A 25,918-nucleotide genomic window follows, 5' to 3' on the forward strand; every position below is an offset into this window, starting at 1 on the left:
ATATCTGACATGCCTTTCTAACACAAATTAGATAGCAGTCTTCTCAGCGGGTGTGAGTAAACTCATTCCAACTTATTTATAGCCAGAGCTAACCTATAGCCAAGAAAAATTAGATTTCACTTCTGCCCCCAAAAGTATAGAGGCTCATTGAAAGTCCAAATTGAAAACAATTTTCCCTCTACCTTAAAACCTCTACCTTTCCCGGGAGTCATGGTATTTTTCCTTCACTAGGGTTCTACTTTTTCTCTGGCAGGATTTAGAAAAAGGGAATCCTTAGGAAAAACAGTTCAATTTTAAGGTTGTGGGGTTGTGTTCACTTATGTCCAACTGACTTTTTTTGTGGGGCAGAAGAAAAATCAGTAAGAGCTAGAAGCCTTCAAGTGCATAAACTTAAGTTCATCTTGTCTATTCAGGAAAACAGAAAAGGGTCACTAAAATCCTAGCCCAAAGCACAGAATCCTGTAGCATCCAGTAAAGATGAATGTGGTGCAAGCACCTGCAATAGGCAAAGAACTTGGGTGCTTATGGATACATATTTTCATGTCTACTTTATCTATATCTGAGTGCTGAAAAGTCTGGCTCACTGCTGCCAGGAGGTGGGAATTGTGGTGTGGGGGACGCAGTGTGTCTGGGGAAGGGAGTCCTGCCCCACAAATAGGTGCCTCTGCCTCCATTCACCTTGCATGCCTGTCAAGTAGCCAAAGCAGTGAGCCTTCGTCCCCAGGGCTCTTCCTCACCTCTTCATCCCAACCTTGTTCCCTTTCTTTCTGCTTTTGAGTATGGAAGTTGGCAGACCAGGGCTGGTAAAATGGAAGTTTGCTTATAATTCGGATGAGCGTTGAGCTGGCTCTGAGAGTTACCATTTGTCATTACTTCCGTGACAGGCATTATTTGGGCACAGAACTGGCTTTGGCCGCATGGTCTAACTCTTGCTACAATGATATCTTTAGAGGGGTTCAACTCTCACCCATACCCAACGCCCCATAGCACAACTGGGGATAGATCATCACAGAAGAAACTGGTACAGACCTCACCGTTATAGGGACAGAAGAAACTATATAGTCAGTTATACTAGTGCAGGATGTCTTTCTACAGATTCAACATCATCAAAATCTGGGACTGTACCACTTCAGTTATTTAACAAAAAGAAAAATCACATGCTGAAATGAAACTAAACCTGTCGTGTACACATATGAGGGTTAGGACATAGCACCCAAACTAAAGAATTAACAGAGCTGGGTGAGCTGAAACAGACACACTTCATACATAACAGTTATTTTCTCCCTAGACTTGCACCCTTCTGTCTCCCTCCTTTTCAGCTCCTGCTCTTCTTCTCCTCTCACCGAAGTCAAAGACCAGGCTTCTGGCTTAGAGTTGTAAAGAGAGAGAGGAAGAACAGCCTTTGGAAAGGAAAATTTCTTATGCCAAAGAGATTATAATGATACCTTTCACAGCTCTGTGACAGTGTCTGAAGTTTGTCCTGTATTGCCTGCTCCTAAAATATAAGGAAAAGTCATTTAGGTAAATACATTATATATGTATATGAAAAACACCTTTAAGCAAGCTTTTTGTTACTGAGGCTTCAGTAATCCTAAACCGTTGCACTTAACATATTCTCAGAACATGAAAATGTCCCATTTTACCCTCCCCAATATCACTTCTGTCCACAGCATCAGCACAACCGCTCTTAAGACAGAGCTCACTGACCTGTCAGTTCCCTTCCGCTGTCCCTAAAGCAGACGAGGTGGTGAAAGAAAAAGAACAGGTCCTCACCACGATGAAACAACGTACTGCATGGCAAAACCACATATCGGCACCTACCTGATCTTGTTTCTTTTTCTGAGTGCGTGTAAATTGTAACCTAATTTGCTTTATCATTTTTTACAGTTTCTTGAAATATGGTAAGTATTTTCAGTGTGTTTAGCTTATTGAATAAAATATCTTATGAACTTACGAATAAAAAAAGCCATTATTTACAAACACAACCCTCACGGTCTTCCCTTGCTTTCTACACAATAGAAATTTTCCACAAAAGCTGCCTTCTTCACTGATTGCAATGCTAGGACAGACATCAGTGGACTAACTTCCTCATTGTGGAGACCTGTTCTCACAGAATTTGAGATGATGCTACTGGCCCTACTATAACCATCCTACCATATATGTAGGTAACATACACAGACACAAGCACACCTGCATATGTATATACACACACAAATACAAACATACTCATAAAAATATATATACATATATATACACACAGACACACACACAAATATATATGCATCCTACCATAGACTCACAGTTAGAAACAAACTCCTTGACTGTTACCACTACACATTAATACCAAAACAATTTGCAGAATGGAGTTAAATGCTTAGAGGTTAACAAGTCAGCACCACTTATTGCTTATAACACCACACATATGCCATGCTGAACTTGACTGCGATTTCAATAGAACTGCAAAATTAATGAACACTGAGAACACAGACATAATGTATCTAGATTTTAGTAATGCACTTGATCAAGCATCTTACAAAATCTCATTTGCCTGATCAGTTCAAATTGATTTGGATATGAGTATTGCCACACGTTCAAAAAAAGATAGAGATAAAAATGGTATGGCAGAGCGGCAATGAAACGCAGTGTTTTGAATATGTACAGACATGAAACTCTTCTTACACACAAGAAAACCTTAGCAATATATGTCATAAAATCAACACAGGGGAGCACTTGGATCAGTTTGACCTTTATATGGAGAATCACAGTTTGATGCTTATGCTTTTTGCGCAAAACCCAGCTGTAACAGTCAACACTTAAGGTTCATTACAGCTACAGGATTCCTCTGTCTCGTATAACAGAGGGGCAGCAGAGGACACCACCTGCGCTCTCCAGGGGTTTGGCTCTCACTAGAGATTTTGCAGGTGTGAGTAGAGGAAAGAGAGGCTTCAAACACATCCGGCCACCTTACTCAAAATCATCAGGCTTTTTCCACTAAACACCTTTTCTACATTACTCTGGGAAAAAGAGGATCAAAGTATGATTTTGGATTGATTTCATAAATTGAACGAGAGAAAGGAGTTAAGCTACAGATGAAATATGAGAATGAAGTTAACAAAACAGTGGTTAAACGTTTCTAGGCCTTTGACAAAATGACAGGGACAGACGCCTGCCGCAGAGGGCATTGATTTCTTGGGTAACATATGACAACTTGTATCCTCCATATCACACTGCACCAGAGCAATGTAGTTCACTCATATTTCCAAAACCTCCTATTAGGATGGGCCCCTCACCACAGGCTGTAGGTTTGGCACCAGCATCGATTCTGACACTGGAGCTGCACACACAAAAAAGGTAGGTTAAAGGAGACATACCCTGAGTAAGGGACATGTTTGATACAGCGAGGCTTAGCCAGGGATTCTGCAGGTGAAACACCGCAGGCTAGTTCTGCTATTTCTGCTACCTATACCTAACCTATAGGACACAAATTCACCAGGCTGAAGGAAATAGCCTAAATCACAGCGTGAATAACTTTTTGACAAGAATTAGGCTGCCACTTGATAGGAGGACAGGCAAAATGGGGAAGAGAAATCTAGTCTGGTGTCAGTACTATTACTTAACATCTCTGGAAGAAGAGTTAGGCTGCACATCTAATGACATTCACAGGCTGTATGGTGTAAGAAAGGGATGCTGCCAGTGCATGAAAACATAGGCAAAAAGAGATTTAGTTTGAAGAGATGGAACCTGTTACTTTGTGAGGGAAGGTACTTCAGAGCACAGAGCCTCGAGAGGAAGCTGAAGTCTGACAGCAGCATGGCTGAGGGACACTTCCATACAGAAGTGGAGACGAAATCAGACTTATTTACTAAAATCTGGTACAAATGCCAAAACCTTTGGTTTGCTTTGTTTATGAATATCTATGAAAGAATTGAAGAGAAAGAAACATTCTGTAACACCTGTCAAGACTGAAGTTTAGACAATTATGGGAGTGGAAAGAAAAGTCAAAATAGCAGGCAGGAGGAGCCAACTGTTTTATAAAGAAAAACAGTAAAATGCATCTTGTTTATATGACCACTAAAAATTGGTAATGTCTACAAATATTTGAAGAAACAAAAATCCCAGGACTAGACTAGAATTCAAGCAGTACAGGAGGATACAATGCTAAATGAAATGGGAATAGGGCTCAAGCTGAAGAGCATGAAGAGGTTTTAAATATGAAATAGTTTCTTAAGGCAAACGATGCACAATTGCTTGAGACATTTAAAACAAGACTAGACAAAACATGGATGAAGCTCCATAGAACAATTCTTTACTGATCTATGGCACTTAAATAATGTAATTTCTATTTCTGCTTTTATTTGGGCTCAAGTATGGACAAAGATGTGTTTGGTAGCTGACTTGTCCTGCTGCCTCATTACTTCAAGGGAACATTTCTCAAGTAGTCAAGGTATAACATTTAGTTTCCAGTTTCATCTGAAATAGCCAATTATTTGCTGACCCAGAGTTGTTAGCATCTAGGACAAACTGCTTTATACCACGAGCACAGATAATCTACCTTGTGAAATAAGCCTGCGACCGTAAGAAGGTTACTTAGGAGGAAACGGCTCTACCTCTTGAGATGACTCTGTAATTGCCTGGGCTGCTGAGCAGGGCACTGGGAGCTGCTGACCCAGAGGCTGGGACAGGTCTGGCTGAAGCTGCAGAAGACCAGAAGGCTGCGGAGGCAGACAGTGATCTATGGGCACGGGTGGACTGGCTGTAGCCAGGCTGCCATGAACCTGCGAAACACTTTCGGGTGCGACGCGGGGAGGCAATAGTTCAGGCTGCAACTGCAAAGGTGGTGACATTACTATCGAAGGCTGCACAGGCAGTACGGGCACCTGGGCTCCGGTTTCCAAAGCATACTGAGTGTGTCCAGTAATCTGCTGCAACACAATAGACACCTATTAAAACAAATCTCTGCTTAGAGTGCTTGTGACCTATATTGATGACAAGGTACCATAGTTCACGAAAACAGATTATCATTCTGTAGAGAGAGTATATTTGTGTGGTCTCTGATTGGAAAGGAAGCTACTTAGAGTTTAAATTTGCTTTAAAACAATGAAATAAAAAACAAAGTAGTCTTCCTACATAATTTTGAAAATGTGTGTATTGCTGAAGTGTTAGTTAATCAGGAGAAACAAAACCAAATTTTGCTTAGAAATTAAAATCTTAGATGATGAGCTCATTGTCCTGAATACTTTGTGCTGTTTTCAATGAGCATATATCAGTGTCCATGCAAAGAAAAGTATACTCTCTACCCGTAATCTAAATTAGGATTTATTTATTTTTTTAACCGTAATATATATGTAGAACAATTAGCTGGTATAGACTACATGATTAAGTCTTTTTTTTTTTTTTTTTTTACACTGAATATATACTGGTATCTTACAGAACACACTCTCTTCCATTTAGTTTAAGCATTTAAGATACAACTTTAATCCTGAAATACAATGCACTAAGGCCCATAGCCTGCAAACACTTCCTTGTGAGACTTTAAACAGGGGAAGTTCCATTTATCTCAGTGGATTTCTTTAATGTGTAAAATAACTTGTGTGTTTAACATTTTGTGGGAACTGGGCTGAGACAGTTGGATTCCAACTACCTTAGAGACTATGTTGTTATACTGCGTAACAGCCGAGGTCTACATTTAAGTAGAGAACATTCTCCTTTTAGCTACGTTAAGTACTTTTCTGAGGGAACTGAACTTGTGGGAAAGGGAAAAAGGGAAGAAAGGAAAACATGGAAGAAAAAAGGTTTTTAGTACTAGTTAAAACTCTGCATAATTTTATACTTGTCTTTATCATCACCTAGAGATTTAGAATATATGGAAAATATAAAAAAAATCAGGACTCATGAGAATAGGGTGGTACAATTTCATTACTGTATACTCTGTGAACATTCTGGATATGAGCCTAAATTATTAGTCGAGGATTTAATGTGGATAACAATAAAGATGCAGTGCGGCTTGCAACATGTAACACAGTTACAAGGCTGCCTAAGTGGGGTGCTTAGAATAACAATTACAGTGTACATTGCAGAAGCAGTGATTTCTTTCATCTTGCATAACTGAAATAATTCACAAAATAATGTTTAAATGTATAATTTACCTGGGCAAGACTGAATACAGGTGCAAGATATAAACTGCAAAAATAACACTGTACTGGAATTCCTTTATTTACAGAAATACTTCTCTATTAAGAGTACTTTAAAAGACAAAAACACATTTCTGAATATTCTGCACTTCTCCATTTTGTTTGTATTAGCCATCTTTTATCCTAAAAAATATTATGCAATTCTTCCATAAATATTTGGTAAACAATGACTGTGTCAGCACTGTTGGAGAATACCAGTTCTTCAGTTTTGGTGTTTGCCATGCGTGCTACACATAATGGGCTCGATTCGATTCCCTCTAAAGCCATTGGGAACATTATGACTAATTAGCTCAATGGTAACTGTATCAGGCTCCAACTTGGCTCCATTTTTGCAAACAACATTTCTGTACCAAATATACAGCTGAAGTCAGAAATTTAAATATGATGTAGTACGTTAAAGATACCATGATATGGCAGGTTGAAATGTGATGCGATGATGAATTTCAATCTACATGTTACAGCAAATTGATGTAGTAGAACGCAAATTGTCAAGAAAGCTATTATTAATAAATTTGGTTCTCTCTCCTGCTTGGCTCAGGCTGCATTTCACAGTGTTGTCATATCTCAAATGTGGCAATAGAAGTATTTACAGACTGTGTTAACAAGTCCTGAATCATTTCTCTTGTAAACAGTGCTAATATTAGAAGCTTCATTTTATGCTTCATTTCTTTTAAGGGGGAGAAAAGGTCTGCACAGCTAGTGCTTATTCTTGACTGATAGATACCTTCCAAGCAGTTTTCTGGAGTCATTATCGAACGGTGATCTCCCTTTGCTTTTCAAAGCACACTGTTTTTAAGCAGTTCTGTACCAGTGCAACTGTACCGGTTTGCTCCCTCCTGCCAGTCTCCATACTTTGCCATCTGTATATAACGATCTACGCATCAGGAATGTACCGTAACACAGACGCTCGTATCAGCACGACCCAAGCGTTACGGCCTAGCCTCTCCTCCCGCCACTGGGAGATGAGAGCTCACCCCTCCTGCGGGGCTGTCCTCTTGCACTTGAGATGGGAGAAGGCAGAGGAAATTCAAAAAGCACGCTTGTCTGCTCACCTTGCAAAGTCCATGAGAACATTGCACACATCCACAATATTCACTTGACACTGGATTAAGACTTCATCTGCTCCACCTGAGCTCAGCCCTAGCAACCACCTCCACAACCGAGGTCAAGAAGTAACGGAAGATCTCAAGAGCCAGAAACACAACTCCCAGGTGTGTGCTCACCACGGAAGGAGCCCCGGGAGCGCCTGCGCACAGCAACCGCCCTACCGTCTAGCATGGACACAGCCGAACGCCAAGCGGATTACCTGGTTACCAGCCCCAGGCGCGGACAAGGCCTGTTCTGAAGGATGGATTAGGCTTGGCTGGAGTGACTGAGGAGGTGGAGGCTGCTGCTGCTGCTGCTGGGGAACTGCTTGCGTGCCCTGCGCGTGGTGGGGAGAGGGCGCTTCGCTCTGCACCATCTGCTGGAAGGTGGCCGGGTACATCTGCTGCTGAGAGAGCTGGGACACTGCGTGGTGTGCTGGCAAAGCCGACACTCCCGGCGGAGCCACAGCAAGTAACGGTATCGTAGCAGCCGACATGTTTGGCACTATCGTTTGGCAGGGCAAGACCAAAGAAGCCACGGTTGTATGAGGAAGATTCACTGCCTGCATGGGGAGGGCAGGGGAGTTTGGTGCCAGAGGCAGAGCGGGGTTCATGGGGAGGCTTGGTAAAATCACAGCTGGAGTAAAATATGGAGAAGGAGCAGGTATAGGGGGCACATTGGCAGCAGGTATATCAGAGAGGTTTGGAGGAAGGTTGTCAAGTCCTGCCAGAGGAGTAATTGCAGGAATGACAGGAAACTGAGGAATCTGAAAAAAATATAATACCACATAAATTGCAAGTGCTTTCATTGATGGTACAAAGTAGTTTCAATTGCCATACAAGTACATAAAAATCACCCGTGTCATGATGATAATTATGTCTGTTTGTTCATTTACTGATGTTTATAAACAGTAATACAAACTGATTTATACTGAAAACATTAGTAAAAAAGAAAATTTCATTTTTTGGGACATTTTCATACCTTAAGAGCTTAAAACTCTAACACTGCTTAAGAGCCATCAAGCAACATACTAACAAAAAAGTTGCTTTCATTTTGAAAGAAAGGAACAAGAATCAGAACAAGATCAGGAAAAAGCAAAATTCTTTCATGCAAAACTCAATATGACAATTTAAACCCCCTGTCTTTAAACAGGCTGGCTGCAACCCTGGCAGCACAAGAAATTCCATAAAACTGTTTTTAAAAGCAAAACCGCCCTGTGAGATAGCAGACCATAACTACTCTGGTATCACAGAAGCCGCTTGCTTCTTTCTTATTGCAAAAGCTGCCTCACACCATAAAGACTGTCACTAGCAAACATACTAACAGCACGAACAAGCCAGTCCAGACCAGAGAAAGGGTCCATCCCTGCTACGGAAAATAGAAACAGGGCTGAGAGCTAGGAAGGGGGATGGGTGAGTGATAGGGAAGGTGGTGAAGTTAAGAGCTCAAGAACATAAAAACTGGGCAACTGCTCATGCTCTTAAGCCTGGGATGGGGAAGAGAGTATGCCATGGGGGAAGGTGAAAAAAAATTCAGTTACTGAAATTTTGTAGCTGCCATTATGGGATTATCTAGGCATGACACAGAATTATTCACAAAGAATATTTTTGATTCACTGAACAAGAACGAAATCAAGAAAAATACAGGAAGTATGAAAAAGCTATATTCTTAGGGACTAATTAAATTGACATGCATTTAAAACAGCCGCACAAAAACTGCAAATCATGCTCATTATTAGCTGGAAAGCTTTACACAAATGTATGTATTTCTACACAATTTTCAAAAGTATTACCTGGGAGGGGGCAACTGGTGGAAGTTGTGGTACAGTTGAGATCTGAAGCGGTTTTAGTGGTGTACTGCTAGCTGCCACCTGAGAAGTTTGGGGCTGATACTGGGGTAACAGATGGGCTGCAGGTGGGATTGGGCAAACGGGCTGGCTGGCAAGCACCTGCTGCAGAGAGGCTTGCTGTGACATGGGTTGCTGCTGGAAAGAAAAAGAGAACAGAGAAAGGTTAGGGCATGTCTACTGCAAAAGAGTCAGTTCACCCGGACATAGCATCCTTTTTACTTTCTAGCTAAAGTCAGCACAGAACTGTTGCTTGGAGCAGAACTGGTTCATAACAGAGAAGGGTGCTGCTCATTTAAACACTGCACAGGAACCTATGCTTAAAGCTCATTTAAATGTAAGATACATTACCTGAAAAGACAAATGCTAACTGTCTTGGAAAGGCTATTCGTAATAACTCATCAGACTCCTCAAATCCCTGAGATTATTCTAGCCGGCCCTGTAAAATCCCTATACTATTGACTTCAAAGATTCCTCCTATGCAGATTATACCCAGGCTAATCTTGGCATTCAAAAGCTGACTACATAATATAGTAGGCATTAGAATATACAACACTTATTATACAGTATTCTATCTGATCTGATCTGTAAATAAAACACAATAATTAAAGCAAAAGTTCTAGCTGGATCCCAGTTATATTTCTGAGGTGCTATAGTAACAACAGGGCAGCTGAAAAGGCAGTTTTACCATTACAAGGGAAACAGTGCTCCACTGGCCTGCCAGACTTTATACAGTAGAAATAACAGAAAAAAATCTGCAAAAAAGCTGACAATAATGAGTAATAGAAAGTTTCACATTTTCTGTGCTACTGATATATCCTTCTTTGGGTCCTTTAATTAAAGCTGAAAGTACTTTAAAAAAAAAAAATCAGTTTCAGAAGTGTGGCATTGAGGCACTAAGCTGGCTCTGGATTGACCTACTTGGGACCATAGGATTTATTGATTAGCTCAGGCTCTGTACCACATAAAATCTAATACCATGCCTGAAGTTCAAAAGGTCTTTTTTTTTTTCCTTCATCTTTTCCACTTCCCAAATATCGTAATATTTTGCTCTGCGCTTTTTCAGCAGCAGAATTCTTCAACCAGTTTTTTTTAGGTATTAATACAATAAAACTGTAGAAGACGAGTCAAGGAAGCAAGACATGCCATCCACTCTTAAACAGCTAAAACTCAACTGCGATTAGTAACAGTTTCCAGCACAAGTATCAGTGAATAAAGGAGTATTTGGCTACCAGCATCTAGTGTCCGGGGCTGAACATACTGGATTGCACGAGCAGTACAATGCGTGCTGGAGAGGGCACTGTGCAGGGACCTGAATATCTCTGCACAGCATCAGCTCGGCTCCTGTGGGATTCATTAGTCCTGGCTGGGCAATCTCTTGCCGCATTGAAGACCCGACACTGAGGTGCCTCTGCACTGTGAAACACCGCGTGGCCCCGGCCCCCGCGGGAGCAGAGCGGCCACACTCGCTCCAGCCGCCCTCGCCAGCGCGCAAAGCCAGCTCAGGACCTCGGTGTCCGCGCCAGCGTTAATCTGCAGCTCAGACAGGCTGCCAGCAGGCAACGGGGAATCGAGCACGCCGACCGGCTGGTCAACCAGCCCGCAGCTCAGAGGACACTGCATTGAAAGTACAAGGACTGCATTCATGGAGCTCAAGCAGTTTCCTAAAACTCCCATTTTCAACTCAACTTAGGTTTTACAAAATGTCTGTGAACTGGATGAAACATAAGGAGGGGAAAACACCCCAATAAACTATGCTAACTTAGCCTCATTATAACCTTGACATAATAAATGGTCACTGGATAGATACCCAAATTGGGAGGGGGAAAAAAAATTGAGGAGATGCAGTACTTGATCCCTAGTGTCTGAGCCACCAAAGTATAATGATAAAAGATTGTTGCATTTCATTTTATAGACAATTTCTCACCTTGATTTCACATCTTTTTGTTTACATCCCCTACCATTTGTTTGCAAAAGACTAAGATTTTTCACTGCTTGTGGTATCATACCTAGAGATCCTGGGAACACGAACTCTCCTGGAGCCAGGGACACGTTTGTCTCTAAGGCACAAAGGTGCTCTGGAAAATTCTGCACAGAACTATTACCGTTTTATCTATTTATGTTATTTATGTCTACAATATTATAAAAAATGTCTTCTAGCTTGCTGGTAATTAAAATCCTAATTTTGTAAAGATCATAAGCGTATACTTAATGCTAGACACGTTACCTAGTGTTTTACTGAATTTTCCCTTAAAGAATATGTTCTGAGATACTGCAAAAGTGCAGTCACCTTTCGTATAACTTATTATCCAACTCGAAGTAGCCCTTCTTAAAGGCTATCAAACAGGGACAAAAGCATTTAAAAGTTCCTAAAATTTTTAAATTCCGGTTATAAAAAGCTAAACTACCACTAAACTACATCTCCCAGCAGTACTGTGTGATCAGCTCAGGTGTTTTTACATTGAAAACTATAGTATAGTAAAAACTGAAAACTGGTCGCGTTTTCTTCATGCTTCACTACATTTTTGAACTGACCTGAGAAACTTAAGAATAAAAGTATGAAAAGTCTAGTTTTGATCTGGGATTGTATCCTGGGGGCAGATTTATCCTTGGGGTGATTCCATTTAAAAGAAAGAAGTTGCCCCAGGCATGAATTTTGTTAAAGAGCTTACATCACATGATACATCTTAAATCAATGCCCAAAGGAAGTTAAAAATGTGTGTTTGGGTATGCAGAGAGAAAGGGAACTATATGCTTTCATTCATTAGAAAACAAAGACAGACTAGTTATTAATCCCAGTTACTATCAGGGATGGAATTATTTCAAGAAACAGCCATGCTATGAGGAAAGGGCATGGAAAAAAAAAAGTGAAAGTTAGGGAAAGATCCTTTTCCAAAACAGTTTTTACGACAGGGAAAAAAAACAGCAGATTTTGAACTGTCAGCGTAAAGCTGTGAAAGCTCCAGAGGCTACTATAGATGTCTCTGCAATGGCAGCAGTCCTAAATTTGCCTTAAAAAAAAGTAACATTTTTGGCTGAGAGAACATGATGTGATACATCTTTACCCATTAGGAAAAAAAAAAAAAAAGATGGAAGACAAGACTTCACAAAAGCGTATGTTTTCAAGGAGACCAAATTACATGGTTTCTATGAAAATGCTTTCAGAAGAATATTGCATATTAAAAAAAAAAGACAATTTTGAAGTAGTGTCATCTATGAGATAAATTTGGATAACCAAAAAGATATGGAGAGGTATGACATGCACTAGTCACAAAGTATGCAAACACTCCCCAGCTTTGTCAACGGTTTTTACTGAAGGAAGCCAAGCTTTTGGTGGAATCACAGAAATGAGCCACAAATTAACATGCTATATGGGTCTGTGGCTATGTTTCCTACAGGCTGACATCACCTTTGTGCAAGGAAGCAATTGTAGCCTTAACAGCTGGCCCTGTTCAAAAGAGGTGTTTTGTAAATACCTTTAAAGAACAGACATTCGGGGGGAATATGATAATCCAAAATGCACAAAGAATTACTATTTGGAGACAATGCAGACAGAGTCAGCTTCTTCTTTTACAAGATAAATCTACTTGCTGGATATTTACAATGAACTACATTTAACATACATGCACAAATCTGATTTTGGAAAAGGTGCTCAAGCAGCATTACTGAGTATTTAAAGACAATCGATATCAGGCAACAGACTCTTTCTGACCTTTCAGGAACACTTTGAGATGGAGGTGCCAAATAATAAATAAAATTAATTTAAAAAAATTAGATTTCTCAAAGCCAAGATACTTCATTGAGCAATGCAAGAGTTCAGCCCTATACTGTCAAGACACAATGGAAGAGGAATCTTGAAAGACATCAAGACATTACAGGGTATCCAGCAACGATTGCCTAGCCCTCTTGTTTGAGCCAAGCTATTTGCTTACTTGAAAAGCCAAAAACCCCCAGTGAAAAATGAAGCAGGTTAATCACATTTCTCCTTGAGTTTCTATTGCATTTCAGCTCCTCTCTCTGAACAGGCCTGGTAGCAAGTGGTCGAGAGCACGGTGCCGCAGGCGCCCACTCCTGCCCCGGTGCCTGAGCCGATCCCCCGTGCCCACGCACGACAGCCCCTTCCCTCCCCAGGGACACGCCACCCCACCACCCAAGGCCTGCTGCTGCACGCCGGGACCCCCTCCCTCCCGCTGCTCTTGTCCCCTAAACCCCTGTCCCACCCCATCCGAGGCTCTCAAACAACAGCTCAGTAGTTTCAAACACATCGAACCGATGACAAGCGTTGGCTTGAGCAGAGCGCCGGCAAGGAAGGGGATGGGGGAAATACGTCTCTGTGGCAGCCAGCCCCTCACCTGCTGGCTGGCGAGCACCGGCGGCGACTGCCCCATCGGCAGGGATGCCACCGTGGTCGGCTGCACCACCGGGAACGTCATCGCCGGCTCTTGGTACTGCTGGGGCCGCTGGGACACGGCAGCGGAGGGAGCCTGGACCACGGGCAGGCCAGGCTGCAGGGAGGGAAACGCACCGTTTCAGAGACGAGAACAACCCTCCAGTTAAAAAGAGTCTCTACAACTGTTGGTCAAGGATATACTTTCCATTAGTCTACTCAATATTTAGTTCAAAGTGGAGGAAAAAGACATAACGAAAAGTTATCTGCAAGGAATGGAAAGCTAATTATAATCTAAAAATAAGCAAAAAGGTCAGCATTTCAACGGCAAGTAAAACAACCAAACTGCATTGCATTTCTTGCTGGAAGCAAGCCCACAAACCAGCAAAACCACAGAAAGCACATACTTTTATAGAACATATTAACAACAACAAGCCATTACTTTGGTAAAACAGAATTATCATCTTCAAAAAGACTTTTATAACTTCATAAAGAATCTTCATCTTCAAAAGAAACAGGTAATTTACTTGAATTGGAGGCCACAAAAATGAATACAGAAATGAGAAACCAAAATAGAGTGGAAGTGAAAACAAAACAAAACAAAAATATTTAAAGGATAAGGCTTGTAACAAGAGAGGGTCTCTAAAACTTCAGCTCAAAGTCGATAAATAGATTAAAAACAAACAGCATGCCAGACTGAGCTACATAAGCCCAAAACGAAAAATGACTACAGCTCCAGTTATGTGCTGCTGTGTTACCCTGGTAAGTGACTTCCCAGATAAATATATTGATATGTATTTTTTCCTGTAAAACAGAAGGTTTTGGATGAGATTTGTTTGCTATGTTTGTTGGGATTTTCAAGCCTTGGAACTGTTTACCTTTGATTCACAGAAAGAAAAACAACATGGAAAAAACATCAGAAAGCAAAAAGCTATGATGAGTCTTCTGCTTATGAAGAAAAAGTTATCTTTCCAAACCCCTAATAAAGAGGAATGTTTTTAAGCTTATTTACTGAGAGTCTATCAATGGAAAGAGCGAGTCTGCTCTCAGGCAATATGCCACACAGCTCAATCTAATAAGAATTTCCTATTAAAGATGTGTCTTTTGCTTGCTCTGTTTGGAGTTCAGTCAGTGCTTCATGCGGACAAGAAACGAGGAAGGATGCAGCCCAGCAGAAGTACGCACACAGGAGAGGCGCGGGGGGAGCTGGCTACTGATGCCAAGGATGAATTTTTTTTTCCTTCAGGTAAATGGAGCCACGTTTCAATGCATTCACAAAATACAGTTAATAATTTATTGCAGGCATTTTGGAAGAGATAAGGGAAAACCAGGGAAAATGAGGCACTTCCAAAGTACCTAGGGTAAATCTGGATCACACAAGGAAACAACCACTGGTGCTGGATTTGATTTTTCTTCTTTTAAGTCAAATAGGATGAAAGAAAAAAAATAAACCTACCACACCATTACTGTCATTTTTACTAGGCAGGTTGCTTCCACCGCTTTGGGTAGCTGCAGTCACCAAATTGTTCTTCTCTGACAGTGATGTTTTGCCAGGGCCAATTTTATGAGAGGGCTGGAACGGTCCAGGCATGTTGGCTTCCCCACAATCAGAGGATTCGAAATGCAGGATCTTTTCTGCAGCTTTTGCAGATCTCATGTGAGAAGAACTGGTCTTTTGGCTAATTATGTACTGTAAAGATTCCTGTAACAAAGACAGGTCTAAACTCCTGCTGCATGGCCTGCTTGTTTGGGAAAGAGGCTGAGACACCGAGTTTTTTAGAAGTTGGCTACATGCAGAGTGAGCACATTTAACAGGCACTGCAACTTTCAACAGTTTTTGATCTTCTCCAGAGTGAAATAAATGAGCTAAGCATGTCTGATGACACCATTCGAGGAACATCAACTCAGTAGGGTTTGCAGAGTTCCCTAACGCCACCAGCCACGACGCGCCTGCTTCCCCTTTGGCAGTCCGTAGCGCTGTGCCTTCCTCTCTGGGCCCTCCTGGAAGGGACACGGCACATGGAGCCAGAGCCACTACTGAGGCACTGTGGCGACAGCAGGCACAGTGGACACTGCGCTGCTCCAGTTTCTGAAGGACACAGCATGCTTATATCGTGCCCCTCACTGGAATCACCTGAAGATTTGTGTTCATTTCCCTGTGCTTGTTCTTGCGCCAGCAATTGCATTAAATGCCTTTGGTCAAGGTTGCAACAACACATGAACAGGAACAAGCATGAATGTCTGACTGGGTTACCAGTGCTCGATTTTGGAGCCTCAATAACAGAAGTACTTCGCCGTCTCTGTGCAATATTAAATTCAAACCAAGGGCCAGAAAGGCAGTGAATGGACGTTCGGCCTTTATCGCAGCTGGAAGAAATATCTGCCCCAAGAGGCTCTTGAACAAATGAAGGAACAGCAATGTGTGGCTATACTGACAATAAACAAAAAAACAAAGCAGTTCTCAAATACGTGCATGAGTTTAAAAATAGTTACAAAGCTTTTTAACTGAAAGTATGATAGCCGCCAGTGAATCCTTTCTTAAGGATGGCAGCCCTAACCAGAAATGCATGATCTATTAAACACACATTTTAGATCAACTAGAAGTACATGTACTAAGCAAGTCACTGGTAGAAACGGAGGGAGGAAAACATGAAGCAAGCCTGGAATGCACACCTACTAAAAATAGCATATAAAGGAGTTTATTAAATATGATCCAGGATACCGAATGGTTTCGAAAAGTTTTAGACTTACTCCTGAGGGCTGCTGGTAGTGCCCCAGCTGCTGAAGGCTATGGGGCAAGGCCTGGCTCTCACTTAGAGGTGGACTATAAACCCGTTGAACGGCAGGAGGTATTGAATCAGGCAGAGATGAGTAGATGACACTTTGCTGGCTGCTTTGGGAGTCTGAATAAACAGTGGACCCCTGACCACTGTCAAATGTGCTGTCAGCTGAAAGAACAATATTTTTTATTAAGAACTCAACAACTCAAAATGTTTAAGTAATGATTTTACACCAAGGTCAACGCTGGTTTATGTAATCGGCATTTTTACTACCCTCGCCATTCCTATTATATAAATAAATTATACAACACAAATGCTATTTTCTACAAAAGGCACATACTGCTCTTTCTAAGCCAAAAATCAAGAGTAGTCCCTCAGGGTTTATATGCACAATGATATTTTAGGAACATTAATATTTCCTTTAAAGGACATAATGTTGACATTAAGAATTGCAGACTTTTTATGGATTTTGCAGGATGAAAGGATAGGAAACCCCACATGTAATGTTCAGAGCAGAGCATGGAGTCTTCTAGAGTTAGTTCTTCTGCTGATTCATTCATTTTAACATCTATTTGATTAGTGGTGCTGAAAATTTCCACTTAAAATTACAAAATTCTTTATACTATATGCTTTGCTAATTCATCGAATTCTAATCATCTTGAGTACACAGCATTATGTCAGATGAAGAATAATTAACAAAATAATTTAATTGGATTAGGTGAAAACATACAGTGGAGAAACCACAGAAAAATACATCATGGATTTCTTGACTGATTTAAGTTCATTGCTGAGACACACAAGCTAAAACCCACTATTCAAACATGCCTACAAACAAAGGCCCTGCATTAGAAAGCTGCAGGTTTAGGACAGCATCCACTGTAAGCAGACTAAGCAGCAGTACAAAAACAGGTCACATAGGAATTACAACCAATATGCACCATCATCTTGTTATTTATAAGTCGGAAGTTTTAAGTTACCTGTACTCAACAACAAAATAACAGAATGAAATAAAACTGCTTTACATAAGCAGCTACCTCAGTCCAGGGTTTTCGTGATTTAGGAGTGCAACTGAGAGCTCTGTCAGTGTTTCTCATGCAGAGTGTTAGCCCAGCTAATCTGCAGAATTGAACAGCTATGGGTGTTGGGCAAGCATGCCATTTCTTGTTGAATGGAAATAAATATTATAATTGTTTCATTGAATATTATAGGTTTAAAAAGGTCTTTTCAAGACTTTTGAAGCCTGTGAAGTACAGGTGCACAGTTCTTGCGCATAAGCTATTGCTTTTTCTTTTGAAATGGTCAAGACTGTAGCTACAAAGTATCCAAAAGACTAATAGCTTGTAAGAGACAATTAAAACTCATAAACCAAAGACAACTGTAATGCAGTTGGTTACGAAAAAAACAGCTTAAAATACAGATGTACTTAAAATATATTTCTTCTTGTGACTTTCCATCTTCTCTTTTTCTCCATCTCCCAAATAAGGTTTTACTTATTTGGATTTAAAATAACAAATATTTTTTTTAACAGCGCCAGAGATGAAACTTCAGAGTATGCATAACCTAATCTCCCAACTATGTTTTGCAAAATTAAACTCACTTCTATATTTATTCAATTCATTTACATAAAGAGCCAACATGGCCCTAATAAGAAGGTACGGATTTCTGTAGCATATACACTTTTATTTTATTGCAAACAATTATTCAAGACCTCAAAGGAAAAAAAAGTATGAGTTAATAGCACTACAGCAGAAGCTGTGAGTCAGTCATAGATTTTTATAGAACATCATGCACTACACAGGTAATAAACTATTAGTTTATATTTCTACATTTGACCTCAGAATATCATATGAATTGATAGAGAAGTAATTTAGGCTCAATAGCGCTAAGCAAATGTTGAAAGACATGATAGTGATTCATCAAACAACAGCAAGTATTGATCACAAGCTGAGGAGTAGGAAGGAAACTGGGGGGTTTATATTTAGTAGAATATAAAACTCTGCCAATTCATTAGCGACAGAATCATGGGAGGCAAAAGTAGTCTCACTGTACCCCTGGAAACAAAAAGAACCATAATCATAGGGTTTCTCAAAGGAATTAGTACAAATTAAATAGATAATCTAAAAAAATAAAACTGGATTAATTTAACTTCAGAAAAAAAGCTTTGTAAATCCTATAATATTCTGAGTGTTATGCAAATATGGCCATTTCTTATATCTTGTAAAGGTCTGCTTTCTGTTAGAGGCATGCTTGGATATTTTAGTATTCAAAGTGGCACTCTATATGGCAATTTATACAATACCTGAATTAAAGCTCTAGCTGTCCCTTTGCTAAAGATAATGTCTATTTAATTTAAATATGCTTACATAAAAGTCCAGAACAGTAAAATGGAAAGATCATGATAATACTTTAGTACCAAAATATATGCATCACATTTTGTTAGAAAAAAATGTCTAGAAAAGAGATCTTACTCAATTTCAAATCTTCCAAGCTAAGAAATATCTGGCAGTGTTTCCTTGAAGATGTTTAAAGTTTGCCACACATCAACCCAAGTATAAATAGATTAAAATTTCAATAGCACAGTGGAGCTTGACTTGCTAACAAAGGTTGATTTGAGGGGGCAGAGACAGAGTCAAGTTATTTTAGATAAACACTGCTTCCTCCTGCTCTCCTGTTTGCTGGAGACAACCCTGATTCTCAGAAATAAAACCAAGAAAAGCTCTGCAAGCAAAGCTATGTAGGGTCTTATTCAGAGATGGACCAAAATCAGTACTGGGATTTAAAACGGAGATGTAAATCAACTTGTCTTGAAATAGCCCAGTGATCACTCCTGAATCAACAACCATCTGACTGTAAAGAGCTAGCAGATCATAGGTGCATAGCTATGCGGGCCTGGGGGAAGGAGAGCAACCACCTATTCCCACCCCGATAACGCAGGTCTTGCCTGCTTTGAGTCCACCAGCCAAGGGTGAGGAAGAGAGAGTGGAGGAAGGGTGACAGCACCAGCTCCTGGTCTCAGGGACCCCCAAATATAAATAAAGGGGCAACACACAAGGTCTGATGTTCCCAACACATGTGGCCAAATCAGAGTTGTTACTTCCCAGAAGACAGGGAAATCTTGAAGTACACTATGCAACATTCAGAGATTGCTCTCTTCTTCTGTAGCTCTTTGCACAGCTTCACAAAAACAAGCCATCAAGGGTAACTCACAAATTGCAGGAAACTCCAGCATTTTGGTTTCAGCAAGGACAGCTCTTGGCTAAACATCTCCACATTGAAAAATCTGTCACTGTGATCAGTTTGGTGCCAGTTCTGCAAGTTCTGAAATCACATCTTATGAAGAAGCTTAGCGGTGATCCCAGTGCCCAGCACAGAGAAGTGAAAAGTAACCAGTGTCTTTTTAAGCATGTATTTTTGTGGTAAGAAATAGGTCTCCTTGCTGTTTATTTACAAATATGTTATGATATATCTGTGTGCGTATATATATATACATACATATATATATACACACACATAGTTTTTGTATTTATTCATGTTACACTTCAGTATTACTACTATTTTGAAAGGAGGAGCTTTCCCTATATATAACATAGGATTTCTTGACATTATTTCTCTCAAAATTATTCTGTGTCTTTCAGAGACACCTTGAGTTATTGTGTAAAAACATGAATAGTCTCTCACTGCTGAGCTCAGACTATTGTTGATTTTTAAACTAGGATGTTCATCACCATGCGCACTAAGCAAACATGAGACTTACATGCAACAGATGTGACGCTGGTGGGCAGGTTTTGCTGAAAAGGGTGCTGGTCCGCTTCGGGCTCCTCCGACTCCGACAGGATATGGTGACCGGTGTGAGAAAGGTACGTGACTTGAACCTGTTGTGCCTGTGGCGCCTTCACTTTCTCCAAACATTCAGAGTCTCGACGTTCCTCTGACTGTATCCTAGGCCAAATTCTCTCTCTTCTCCATAGTATTAATGCTACTCTGTCACGTATTGACTTCGCAACTATCTTGAGATCATTTTCATGAAAAAATCCAGAGTCAATCTACAGAGGAGGCAAAAACTTAGCAAGATCACATGTGCATGGATGTGCATGCACGTGCGCATACACACATATTACTTGAATCGCATATTACTCAAATCTCTTCTTAACAGATAAAACATCAGTTTAAAATAGCATGAATTACGTGTTTGTTCCTTACAAAGACAGGAATTCAAGACAGGGCTTGATGGAGTTTTTAGGGAAAAAAAATCTGTCACTAATGCATTTTAAAACAATAGTAATTTCTAAGACCTGAATACATAATTTGATGAATATATTGACCAGTTAACATCTAATGAGAAGAAAGTAAGTTTAATTGCAGATGGGTTCCATTTCTTTTCACAAAGACTAACAAAATAGCAAAAAGAGGAAAGAAGCATCTTTGGATAACAGTCTTTGAGCAATACAACTTGAGTAAACCACACTACCCTTAGTCAGACTTTATTGCCTTACCCTTTCCAGTATCCACAGCTCCCCAAATTGTGGTGCTTGATATCGCAGTAAGTCATGAAGGAAAATACTAACAGAATTTAGTCTCAAGTTATCTCAAAAGGTAAAGGCAGTGAGATATAGATGAACTTTTTAAAAGAAAAGTCTATCACTGAGCGAAATGCAGACATACAGACTATTCACATTTGACTGAAAAGGAGGCCAAGTTTTCTCAGAATTCAACCCCTAGGCAGATAAAATGGGCGTTTGTCTTTGTGTTCCTTGTTTGCATGAGTCTCCTAGTCATGCTCCTACAAAATAGTGTTCCTTGGACGTTAGTTTAGTAATAACCTGTCAGGGATTTGCCTGTTCTCCCTACATTACTACTCTGAAAACTCAACAAGCAGGTTTTACAGATTTGGGATCCCTTATCTTCAATGCAGGAAATCTAGGAGCTCTTTGCTCTTGCCGAAACACAAGACAGTTTTACAGCTTAGTTTTTTGCTGTAAAAATAAACAGAAAGGCACAAAGCAGCTTAAGATACAGCTACAGATGGATTCTGGTGTTTTCCACTGCCTATGCCCTCAGACTGTGCTGAGGGTCCGGCAAGGGCTAACAGAAGATGCGAGTGCCTGGCGAGATGGAGCTCACAGGGCTGGAGAGCCTTGTACGGCAGTCGCTAACGTGGCAAGGAGCTGCTTCTCCGCAAAGCAAAGCTCAGCTCGGGGGAAGGCACTGCAAACCTGTCATATTAACAAGTTTTTAAATGTTCTAATTCCTACATCTCTATTTAGAGAACAGTAAACGTTTAATCTATCTTACAGTACAACTGGTTGTGAAACAACTTCAGGTTGCTAACCCACCAGAACATTTCAAGTCCTTTTCTTTTTGACAACATGCATCGTTTGGACAGGTTTGAATGCCTGGCTACTGGAAACCTATCGATAATGATAAATAATTCCCCCTGTTCAAAAGATGTCCTCCATTATTCTCTTTCACAGCTCCTAACGCAACACAAATTTATAAAGCACATGGCTTTGGTTTCATAATTCATAATGACTAGAAAAAGTCATTTAGGGATAAATGTCCCCTTCCCTGCCCCCAAAGGCCTCAGATTTGAAAGGATGCCGTATCAGCCACTTAGATAACTATTAATCTAATAGTAAAATACAAGTTTTAAAATAATTTGGCTAAGGTCAAAGTATCATAGTACCTTGGGTGCAATCCTTTTCCATACACTTTTATAAGAATTCTTTTCCATTAAAACAAAATATCACAAGTACAGGCCAAGGAAACTGCAGAACTTCAGAACTCCAAATACTTTCATAAACATTGAACTATAAACGTAAAATATAACAGTAGGTTCTGCAACAGTACATTGCTGAAAAAATACTGGATCTGCTGCAAAATAGTGACCAAAAGACAGAGAAGCCTGAATTTCTCCCATTAATTTTTGGGGTACATAAGTGATGAGTTCAAGTATAGAAAAGCAGCTTTACCAAAATGGCCATTTCCTAAGCAGAACAGGGGTGGTGATGACAACATCATTAAATAGGACCCCTTGGGATGTATGATACAATAATAGGGACATTTCTGCAAGCAGAAGAAAATTTAGACTCTGGACTAAGAGTTTACTGGTTCTTTGTCTCTGTGGCGTTAGAAAACCTTAACAATTGCAGGAAAGAAAATCTTTAAAATAAGAGATGGAGGACTATCTAGGGAAACTGGAAAAAAAATCATTTTGCTAACAAAATCCCCAAGTTATGAAGATACAAAAATTCACCAGGTTAAATTCATCTGCTAAAAAAACCCAAAAGGTTATTCCTAAATCTTTGCAGTATGCTTGAATTTAGCTTCCTACGTATGTTTAGTGATTCAGTGACTGATGAGACTTTCTTCATCTACGTTCTTCCTAATTTTCCATGAGTAACACTGATAGAAAGACAAAAAAACAACATGTTTTGAAGAATTCAGTGCAGAGTATTTTTGATCGAACTTTTGAACTCTTCTAATTCAAGTTGCTGTATGAAATTAAACAGATTCTGAACAAATTTGAAGACATTCAACAGCCAACAGATACTGGCAACACATTTTTCAAAATATAATGCTAGAAGAGACATCCATGGTCCCTAAGTGACTTCCTGTTTGAAATGTCATTTCATGCATCTGTTTCAATATTTGTAACCACTTTTTACAATTATTAGTTCTTCCCCATTTACCTTTCAACTTTTGATAAACAACTTTTTCAATTATTAGTTCTTCTCTATTTACCCTTTTCTTCTCGCATCCATGCAAAATCAGTGCAACCTGCTTAAACTAGACACATAGAATCTTTTAAATGGAAAGTACTTTACCAGACTTGCTCCTGCTGTCCTTTGAGATTTATGCACTTATTATATACATATATATATATATGTGTATGTATTTTTTTGCCAGGAGAAGGTATTTTACCATTTCTTGTGCAACATCATCAGGAGTTTCCTTCTCCAGATCAAAAGTAAACTCAATGGCTCCATTATCTTTGGGTTTTCCTTTCAGTTTCTTAGGATCTTCTACCCAGAGTCTTAAGGCAATAGAGGATTTCCTACCATGGTCTTCTTCTGCAAGTTCCACTCTTACCCCAGTATCTTCAGCAAAAAAGGCATGGCTTAATAAATCTTTAATTTCATATCTGCAATGGATATAAAGAATATTCAAATACTGCAAGTCTGAAGCACTTTCAAATAAGTTTGTGACAAGAAATTGCTGTTAAAGGCAAAAATATTGCAGTATGTTCATCCATACAAAATTTGTGTTTGTAGCAAAAAGTAGTAGTATTGCTAGTGTTACTGCTGAAAACCAGACATTTCCCATTTCACAGAACTTCAGCAATATTCATACACCATAAGCATGTACAGAAACAAAGATTAACGCTTTGTTCAACTTTTCTTGAGTAACTGAGTTCAAGGAGTATTAAAAAGAGGGTTCCCTTTAGGTAGTCTGTTGAGGACCCTAAGAATCTTCTTTGTGAAAGTTATGAACTACTAAACACTAGGCACACTAATCTAGGAGAGACCAGCGTAAGAAGATGAGGTTTTAAAGCCAAAGCTAGAAACAAGGCACAATTAGTCTTCATATATGGAGGCTAATTATTGATGGAATCTGCTATGAAGGCATGTGGTGAATCCTTTGCCATGTGAAACATTTACGTGAAGATGAAGATCTCATTTAGGGTCAGTTCCACCACAAGTTGTGCTCCAGGCAGGACATCCCGAGTGAGATCTTACAGACTGGTACGCCACAACATGCTCTCAGGTCCACAGCGATGCTTTCTGACCTTATTCTTTGAAGTTGAGACACACACAATTGCGTTCGTTCTATTATCCTGACATTTTATGGCAAGAAAGTAAGCAATCATTTATATTCGTATTTCCAGGTGGTGGATGATGTTATTACACTTCACCTATTATGTAGGTGAAGTGTATTTTCTCCTGAACAGGAAAGATCCAGAGGCTAGAATGGAAATCCACAGACAGTTTCAAAATTTCTGCATAAAAACTATTTAATAGAAAACGTGATTGCTTGAAACAAACCTTTCTTCTTTATTTTTGCAAATGCACTCCCCAATTATCTCCTTAATTTCAGGATCAGTAACTTTCTCAAAGCTTGCTGGCTTTATACCCTAAAAGGGCAGAGAAAAATAATTCAGTTTGAAAGCAAATTACATTATGTCTTTTAATTAAAGATAATTTTACTCCACTTTACAGAGAATTCAACCCTTGGAATAACCAATACTTTAAAATTGTTAGTCTTAACTTAAAACTGAATTGAGGATTTAGGGTTATTACATTTCTAAGTACCTTTGTACTTCGAAATAAGTGCATTAGTTTGTACATGCAGCTCAGCAATACACCATGCAAATCTCCCTTTTCTTTACTGCTAACATTTTCAAGTCTTACCTTCATACCTTGTGGACTCTGAAGTCAGTATTCAAGAAAAAGACACCTCTAAATTCTCAAAATGATAATTTTTCTTTGAAAGTATTCCTTTTTAATTTTTATGTTTCTTGCATTAACTCTCAAAATATTAAACGAATAAATAAAATAATCATGTTTTTCTCCAAATAGCCAGTTTCAAGAATGAATCAAAAATACCTTGGAAGACCAGACCAATACAATATTCCATAGTACTGTTCCCCACAAAGGTTTTGCTTTTCTGTGTCCTCCAACACCGCCCAAAAAACCCAAAACAAAGCAAGGGAGAAGGAGAATATGCCTGCCAGCTCTACGTTACTCTTACACGTTGTTCAAATCTTAATAGGACCATGTGACAGAGCAGGTGTAACCTATAAACTCACACAAACTAAGCTACATTTCCATCAAAAGTCAACATTTTTTCTGGGAATATTGTTCACTTCTGGCTTTGAATAGCTGACCTAAAAGCATGACCTTTCAAGAAAAAAACCACCTGTTCAATGCAGAAGAAAACTTACAGAAGCAGAATCTGCTTCCCCGCGTAGGGAGCTCTGGCTTTACACAGACACAACAGAAACCGTTTGTATTTCTTCAGACTTAGGTGGGGTACTTTCAAGAAGACAGAGAGGATGTGAAAGAAATCCATATGCACATCCTAGGACAGTCACAGGTCATCTCTCCCTGCTTGCTAATATTTCAGAACCAAGACCTTAACTCAGCACAATCAAGGTATACAGTCCCTTAATTACAAACACATACATCCTGCCAGCATAAAGAGAGACTGTATGAGAAGCAGTATGCAAGTTCTCAGGCTAAGTAATAGTTTATATGTCATCTTTCTGTACATATAATCAAAATGTACTTAGAAAAATAACACCAGGAAAATCTGGAAAGTGAAGAAATGAAGAGATGCATATTAAAATGTACCAGCTAAACACAAAAAGAAAATAGTCAACATACTACAAGGGAGCTACTACAAGGCTGAACAGCTGATAAAGAGCTGATAACGTTTCCAGTATTTTAGCAGAGGTCTCATGTTCCTGTTCTTTTAACATTGCACAGTTTTTTTGGACAAATACTTGAAAATGTATCATCAGTATTTCATAAGCTGAAAACCAGACAACAACAACAACAAAAGAAAATCAAATAACACACAACATATATTGCAAAATATACCTAAATTTCTTGATTTTGAAGGTCTACTC

The 25,918-nt window shown here is 39.7% G+C and overlaps 1 protein-coding gene across 1 annotated transcript in view; it reads right to left on the reverse strand.

Moving 5' to 3' along the window:
• The window catches only part of WNK2 (WNK lysine deficient protein kinase 2), a 123,662-nt gene that overhangs the window by 38,061 nt on the left and 59,683 nt on the right, over nucleotides 1-25,918 (reverse strand). Inside the window, exons 5-13 of the mRNA XM_026076776.1 lie at nucleotides 24,333-24,421; nucleotides 23,212-23,431; nucleotides 20,045-20,333; nucleotides 16,262-16,458; nucleotides 13,476-13,628; nucleotides 9,070-9,261; nucleotides 7,498-8,043; nucleotides 4,608-4,922; nucleotides 1,446-1,495 (exon numbers count right to left, since the gene is read on the reverse strand). Of these exons, the coding sequence (XP_025932561.1) occupies nucleotides 1,446-1,495; nucleotides 4,608-4,922; nucleotides 7,498-8,043; nucleotides 9,070-9,261; nucleotides 13,476-13,628; nucleotides 16,262-16,458; nucleotides 20,045-20,333; nucleotides 23,212-23,431; nucleotides 24,333-24,421 (2,051 nt within the window). The remainder of the gene's footprint in view (nucleotides 1-1,445; nucleotides 1,496-4,607; nucleotides 4,923-7,497; nucleotides 8,044-9,069; nucleotides 9,262-13,475; nucleotides 13,629-16,261; nucleotides 16,459-20,044; nucleotides 20,334-23,211; nucleotides 23,432-24,332; nucleotides 24,422-25,918) is intronic.

The sequence above is a fragment of the Apteryx rowi genome, unplaced genomic scaffold (genome assembly GCF_003343035.1).
Source record: "Apteryx rowi isolate R43461 unplaced genomic scaffold, aptRow1 scaffold_111, whole genome shotgun sequence".
Taxonomy (NCBI): Eukaryota; Metazoa; Chordata; class Aves; order Apterygiformes; family Apterygidae; genus Apteryx; species Apteryx rowi.